Source organism: Echinops telfairi, unplaced genomic scaffold, assembly GCF_000313985.2.
Source record: "Echinops telfairi isolate 266 unplaced genomic scaffold, ASM31398v2 ScPeMD7_5592;HRSCAF=6446, whole genome shotgun sequence".
NCBI classification, from domain to species: domain Eukaryota; kingdom Metazoa; phylum Chordata; class Mammalia; order Afrosoricida; family Tenrecidae; genus Echinops; species Echinops telfairi.
In genome coordinates, this window is record NW_022109491.1 from 36,855,806 (window position 1) to 36,863,881 (window position 8,076).

General features: G+C 39.4%; 1 protein-coding gene across 1 annotated transcript; it reads right to left on the bottom strand.

Moving 5' to 3' along the window:
• Window positions 1–312: 312 nt before the first annotated feature.
• Window positions 313–6,612, bottom strand: LOC101645997 (MKKS centrosomal shuttling protein). The gene is made up of 4 exons (XM_004697830.2): window positions 5,614–6,612; window positions 3,127–3,302; window positions 2,102–2,212; window positions 313–1,055 (listed from the first exon to the last, which is right to left on the bottom strand). Exons 1-4 carry the CDS (start codon window positions 6,596–6,598, stop codon window positions 615–617), a joined length of 1,713 nt encoding a protein of 570 aa, XP_004697887.1. The 5' UTR covers window positions 6,599–6,612; the 3' UTR covers window positions 313–614.
• Between the last annotated feature and the right edge of the window lie 1,464 nt (window positions 6,613–8,076).

An 8,076-nucleotide genomic window follows, 5' to 3' on the forward strand; every position in this document is an offset into this window, starting at 1 on the left:
CAACCATGTAAGCTATTTCTCGACATAACTCTACATACAAACATATACAAGCATCACTGGATTTGCTTCTCTAGAAAATCCAACCTCACACATCTTGGTGAAGTAAAAAAGTAGAAGCCTCTCAACCCAATGGACTGATACAGTGGCTACGAAGAGCTCAGAGTTAACAACTGTGAGGATGGTATAGGACTGGGCAGTGTTTGCTGTTGTGCTCAGGGTCGCTATAAATTGGAACCAACTTGATAACAGCAAAAAATAACAATTATTTTAAAACAGAAAATATCCATAAGTATATCCAAAAGCATGGATTAGGAATTTTTAAAAACTCTGTATTAACTTAAAATGTCAAAATAGCAGCTACAATAAAACATTCGAAACAACATATTATGTGAAGACATCAAGATAGAATATCTTCAATAAAGTGGTCCTTATCTTTATTACTTTATGCCATTTCTCTCAAGAATTCGACATTTTCCTCAAACAAACATATGGTTAACTTTATGAATCATCTGTCCAAATGTGCAGAACAGGTCTTTACAAGAGAACAAACACATCATTTTTCTTAATTGACACCTGGCTAGGTTTATCTTAGCTCTATACGTGTTCTTCTTTTATCAGTTTGTGTCTTCAATGACATATGCAAGGTCCAAAATCAAATTAGCTGTCTCCACCGCCACCTGTAGACCGTTAAGCTTAGCAGTGAAGCAGTCCAAAGTCAGGTCGCTGGATGAGTAGGCAGCTTCCTGGGGCAGGCAGGCTGGTGGCATAGAAGGATGATAACTGCTTTTTAAGCAAGACCAGCTGAGTTGTTCCTGGCTACTGAGTGATCCACAACCACACCTTGAAAGCAAATCTGGCCAGTTAACAGCCGCGGGCGAATGGGACTGAGCTGACCAACAGTGTCCATACTTCCTGTCAGTGAGAATTTCACCGCCATCATGTTCTAAGGAGCCAGCAAGTGACTCTAGAGCTCTGCAAAAGGCCTCAGCAGTCAGCTGAAGTTCTGTTTGAGAACATCCATCACCCTTGAGAACGCTTCCTGGCTCGTGAAGAGTCTAAAGAGAAACAAAGCCATTAACACATGGTCAACAATGCTTATTAGATAGTCAGTTGCTTTATGCAGAAATATCCAGAAAACATTTTTTACTTTTTGGCCAGAAAATTTGAACCAGATAAGAGCATGTCTATTGCATAATTTTCACCACATCTTCAACACCCTTTCGTCAAAATTCTATCCCACAACTCCTGCCTCTAGATAACTTTCTCTCGTTTGGAATTATCTCCTCAGCATGGGTGGTGTTCATTTTTTACTATGTGTATTCTAATACGGTGGACTTGAGCACAGCAGCAATTGTGAAGATGGCGCAGGACTGGCGACATTTCACTTGAGTGCTGGGCAACTCAGAATTCCGGTAATCTGCAAAGAAGGTCAAAACCCACTCAGTGGCAACTACCTAACAACAACGTTGTTCATCTGCCAAGTTTACCAGTTTACCAGAGACTATATACACCAGAGGGCATATAGTCTCTCCAACCCCCAATGCCCTACCGGGAAGCTCTGGAAAATCACTGATAACAAACCGGCTTATTCAGAGAACCAACAGCAATTGTCTGGAAAATAGTTCTGCCTTTCTAAATCTATTTTCAGATAAAGTAAGTGATTATCTATTAAATAATGGGAATACAGTGCACTAAACTTATCAAGGCTTGTCAGGAAATGAAGTTACCTAGATTTTCCCCAAACACTTGAATTAATGTAATTGATATAGGTCATAAAGGGATACCAATTAAAAACTGAAAGTGGAATTTAATACTCAGAACAAAATGTATATGAATTACTGAGTGTGAAACTGATGATCTGTTTTGTAAACCTTCACTTATTTCACAATGTTTTGGGGTTTTTTAATCACAAAAGATGAGAGCAATAAATTAATCATTTCAGAATTTTATATTTGCAAGTGGTATTTTTTTCTCAACTGTTTTCAAATACCTCTGAGGGATTAAGCATTACAAGTTTCAGGGTATTACAATTTGGTTCATTATTTCATAAAGTACAAGTTACTGGGAATTCAGATAATTTGTAAAGAACCATCCATCCTACCTTGTGTCTGATATATGCAGCCAAATGAGTTTCAGTACAGCCACCTCCCAAGAAAACAAATGGGTCCTTGACAGTTAACTGTAAGACATGCAGTGCTGTTTGACACGTGAGCTAAAAGAGAAACGAATCGTCAGGCATTCTCCTACATTAAGAAATATAATCAGGCGTTCAAACAACAGAGTGCTCAGAACCTGATTTTCATTGCAAAAGAAAACAAGTGCTGTCAGGGTTCTAAATGATGAATACATCTCAGAAGGGTAAGGACTATTCAAGATACTTTAGCCAGATGTTTGTTTTCATGGGGCCTGATGACCATGTTCCTTCACATAGTTAGCTCTTCAAACTGAGATTCACACACTGATAGCCTCAAAATAACAGGGTCAACAACATTTGCTAGTATTTCTTCCATTTTGAAAAACAATTTCAGGCTAAATAAATTGTTGTATAAATAATGTAATATTTGTTTTAAATTGCTCTGGAAAGGATGCAACTACAGGCTAGTACTAATGAATATCAAACACTGACACAATATTCACCCCGGACATATCCTTGAGCAGACATGAATCTATCTCCATTAGTGACTAGTCCCATACAATTATCACTATCTTACTAACTTGCATGTTTTATCCATGGTAGAGAATACTGCACTACAAAGAACCGGATGGGCACTGACTGGGAAACTAATTTTCCATATGAGTTATTCATACACATCAGTATCAAAGAGTATCAATAAATCCAAATTGATTTCAAAGAAAAAGTTCCTACAAGCCAATGACCTTTATAGATTGTGCATGAATCCTAAGCTACATGGTACAAAGTGCCTGCTCTAATGTAATGCTGTAGGCAGTTACATTCGCATACTTGCAACTTTGCCTCTCCCATTTTCTATACCAGAGTGAAGTAATGTGGATCTGGGGAAGAAAGTATGGCTTACTGATGATGTAAAGGGAAAAAAATGTGTCCATTGAAGTAATTATTAAACGCCTGCCTTGGCACTTAGATGTGCAATTCTGTTAAGTGCCTACCTTCAACTCCTCCCAGGCCGCGTCACTTCTGCTGCAAAGGAGCAAGCTGGAGACAGTCACTTCGTTAGGAATAAGATGAAAAAAGTGTTTGGAGCCAAATGTTGCTGAGCACAAATCTTTTACACTTCCGTAGCTACTGAGAGAGACTGAACCTAGGGAACCAATGGGCTGTGACCCTGGTTTTTAAAGTGTAGAAAACACACAAAGTTTAATAAACCAAGTTGAAATAGGCAACCTTTTAAAATTTGAATTATTCCTCAATATAAAAATCTCACCAGGCATATCATTTAAAATATGAAGGGTAAATGTGCAGTAGTCTGTTGTTAAAATGATACACAAAGCAGAAATCCTCAACTTTTTGATTTCCATACTGAAAATATGTGGGAAGCTATTTTGTATTCTCTCCAGAAAGAGTACAAATGTATTTTGAAGTCCTGGCCTATGGAAGACCACTCAGGGACTCGAGAGACCCCAAAAGAACACCGTTAATCTAGAAGAGTGGTGAGGAGAGAGAGGCTATTTTATTATTTTACTATAAAACAAGCCAATCAAGTCAGCGTGTGCTGGGTAGTTGGATTCCTTTGGGGATGTATTTAGTGAACATCCTTTTTTATTTTGCATAGCAATTATTTGTAAGTTATCCCATCAATTATACCACACAAAGTATGGAAAGATCCCCTTTCCCTCTGCTATTGTTTCAGAGATTGTTTTTTCCTCTGTCCTGCATCATGCACAAGTCAAATAATAAACATTCACAAATTAATGTTAGATGAGATCAGTACTTTCAAAATCTTAAGTGTAGTGGAAGCTAATGTTAAGAAAACAAAAATAAAAACAAAACCCAATGTATTCCAGCAGAGAAAGTAACAATGTGAGTTTAAAATCTGAAGAGTACTGAGCAGTTTCATCGCTGAATAGGGTTAATGAATGATGCCAAAAATACTCCCAAGACTAAGAACTGTGTAAAAACCCAGAGAATAATATACCTAGGATCTTTTTCCTTTTGTGAATATCCTTTTTTATTTCTAAAGGCTCCAAGAGTGATCTGAAGTTCAAGGGGAGGGGGGAGGTGGGAGCAAAGACCCTAAATATCGTTCTGCCGCTTTACGATAGAAATCAAGGATGTGCAGTAAGGCTCATGAGGTTTGTTGCTTATCAGGGACCAGACGTTAAGCGAGTCATTTAACTTTCTAGGCAGGCATTCCCGTATGAAAGTAAAATGGGGATAATGACTTTTCACAAATACATCAAACATCACGTGAGAAAGGCTGTCAACCACATGTCTTCACAAATGCTGGTCCCCCACACACCATTCTATCCACTATTTTACCGCAGCTCCCGAGACCCAGGGTGGCTGATGCTACAGCTGCTAATGCCATTACTTCCACTTCTTAATGCTCAAGACAGTCCTACCCTGTCCTGCAGGGCCGAAAGGAGTGGGCATTCACTGGACAGAAGTGAGGGAAGATAGATAATGCTTTCTATCAGTTGACAGAGGGTCAACTTTGAGGGCCAGTTGACAGTTGGACAAAATGTTAGGCGAACTCCAGAGAAAGTATGTATTCAACACTTGGCATAAATACTGTTTTGGTGATTTATAACCGTGAAATTCAACAGTCGTCTGAAATTTGTCTAACAGCTCAAAAACGACGATTGACGCAGAAGTAAGCCATCTTCTTCATGACAGGTTGTTCAGTGTAGATACTGAAGTGATAATGGAGACCCTTTGGGTCAGCTTCTAGCTTGCTCAGGTGTCTAATTCCAGCCTAACTACAGGATCACTATGGATTGGAATTGTTGGCAGTGAGAATATTTGATTTTAATGTGGTTTTGTGGCATACTGTGTATTTCCTGCCCAATACAGTCTAGGTGACTAAATATTAGTCAACAGACGTTACAGAACATCTACTATTGGCCAGTCTTGTTCTAAGCGCTGAAAAGAAAAAGCTGGCCCTTGTCCCGAAGCTCAGCTGTTAGGTGTTAGGATAGCTAGAGTAGGCGCGGTTGTACCCCATCCCCTCAAATCTAATGAGGATCTACTATTTATCCAATAGTTGGTTGGGCATGTGATGAAAGTGAAGGAAAGGTATTTTCTCTGCAAAGCTCCTTTGTGGTTGGAAAGCAACTTTGGGGTGTTGTGACTTAAGAGCTTTGTAAAATTCCATTTTTAGTGTGTGAAGTGGGAAAGATAATTTTGAGGATGCTAGATTACTCAAAAACCTGTAAAACAGTTGGAGACTATTAACAGTTTTAGATTATAACTCTAAGTAGATTTGTGGGCTAGAAAATATGTGGAAAATGTCCACAATCCCTTAATTTTTAAGTGGATGGTACAAACTATATTTGCTGCCAGAAATGGTACCTGCCTGTGCTGCAAGGTTGGCAACTTCTAAAATTCTTCAAGAGGCTCATGCACACATCAAGAATCTGTTTCAAAGAGTATGACAATTATCAACTGTTGGGGTGAAAGCTGAGCTTGCTTTTTACCTGTCATTTTACTCAGTGGTTCCATTAAAGCTACTCCGAGTCTGTCTATGGCAATAACATGGTGCCTACTGAGAAACTGCTTCAAAGATGGGTGTATAACTTTCTGGCACATGACAAGACCTACGTGGTCCCTAACCAGCTGCCTTCCTAGGTCAAGCAACTGGTCCAGGACTGCCCTTTCCAGGCACACTCCGTAACTGACTGCCAAAGTTCCTTCTCCAGTGTCAGAAACGTCTCCAGATAAAGATACACAAAAGAGTGCCACCTTCAGGGCACTGGAGCTTGTGATGGCTGACGTCCTCAGCAGCTGAACTTCAGGCATTTCAATGAGCATTCCAGGCAATACAGTAGAGTCCAGAACCCTCTGACCTTTTAAAGGGACAATTATGCTCTTCCCTAAAATGATGCTGTCTTCCGCCTTTTCTGGAATGGTAAGCAAGAAGGCTCTCAGAACTAAAGCGCTGATGTGATCTACTTCCTTTCTGGTGAGCATACAGGCAGGTTTACTGGTGAGTATGCTGCGCACCAAGCACAGGAGGATCTGGGTACTGCTGAAGTCGACTGGGATCCGGCAACCACACACCTCAGACTTGAGGTAAGTGGTGCAGAGCCTCAAAAGCAGCTTGTTTGATTCAATGACAGTGGTGGGGGCCAGGTCTAGTGCCTGACCATTTTCAATCAGGTTGCAGCAAAGAATGGTCATGAATAAACCACAGTCACTGAAGCACGACACTAGATTCTGCATGGAAGTGGTCAGGATCTTTAATACGGGGTGGGTGACTGAAAGGCGACCGAGCAGGGCTGATGACTGTGATGTTGTGCACACATGCCCTCCAACATTGTTGTGCAGATGCTTCAGCCTGCCTGAAGGCCCATAGCATGACGTGACGATTCCTTTTAAGACTGGAAGTGTGGCCCTGACTCGCTCACTCTTCAGCGGGTCACTTTCGCACACTGAGGGCTTTTTAGCTTCAAAACGAGACATCTTACTTCAGGCAGTGGCTTGGGAAGACAGCTTTTATTTTTGGTTATGATATTTTTAAACGTATTAGCCCATCAGGGGTTTTAGCAGTAAAGAATATGTATTCCTTAAAAATTAAAGCCTGAATAGGCAACACTGTATTTGAAAAATTAAGTAGTTGCATGTTTACAAAGCTGGTTAGCATGCAAGGACTTCATGGCATAGTACCGAGTCTAAGTGTCCATTTCACTTCATTCTTCAGGGCTCGTTTGCTTGCCCCCAGACTGCAATTTTGCAGAGTGTTTTGCAGCCCTCTGTACCAAGTATGTGCCGAGATGAACAGCTACGAAAGACACTCCGGCGACAAGAAGCCAGTTCTTTCTGATCCAAGTGATGTTTTTCATTGCATCAAGCTGCTTCAAAGCTGCGTTGTTCTATAACAAATAAAAAAGAAACCATTTTAGAGAGGTAAGGCGACCAAAATCATTTTAAGGTTGCTATTTATTAACTTAATGTCCAGTGCTTTCTTTAGAAAAGGAACAGTGGATTGGCAGTAGGAAGCTATTCAGTTTCCAGAAAATGTAAACTAAAAATCAATTCAGATGGACTATGCCTTCCTTCTTATGTGAATCTAGATAAGAAAAACTGCTTATATTTCAAATGTTCTAGCATGTGCAACACAGCTAAAGGTTTAATGTACGGCTAATAAAAATATTCTCTTTCCACATTTTAGTACTTAAACGGAATTTGGTCCAAGTTTCAAAATTAGACTCCCAAGGCTTTTTTTTTTTTTTTCAAATTCTCTTACATCCAGATTTATTTGTAACCTTAATTTTCTTGGAAACCTTAAATCTGGAAAGTAGTGCATTTGAATCAAATTCCATTTGGAAATAATTAGCAAAGCAGTACACCTGTTAGCATCCCTACTATAGAAACCCAGTACCGCATCATCTCTACCCATTTGTTTAAGTCTGCACATTATGCGGTACCCAAAAAAATCAAACCAGACTTTAAATATTTGGCTAATGTCAGTTAGTTTTCTGAAGTCTTACTCTAACAATAAATACTTTCCAGTTCTGAAATGTTAACCAACCTTACTTAAAACTTTGATTAATAAAAAAACCCCAAAACAATCTTTGGTTAACGACAGTAAAATACAAAAATAAATAAATAAAAACCAAGGGATGTTTTGAGTAACTAAAGAAAAAACATGAGATCTGTTTTGTCCTGCAACCACAAAGAATCTGAATAATGTAACATTTATCATAAACCAAATGTTCAGGCGGAAATGCAGTACTTGCTTCCTTTAAAAGGCTGTAAATAGCTTACCATGAGGCAAAACACCCTTAAGTTTTAATAATGTGCACACCGAAAAAGTCAGGTTATAAACCTCCTCTGTTGACACTTGGTCCTTTGAAGGTGAAGGTTTAGCCTGTTATTATGTTCAGGAATATGCTACCAATTGAACGGTATGCAGCATAAATGATGATTACTCTTAGCCT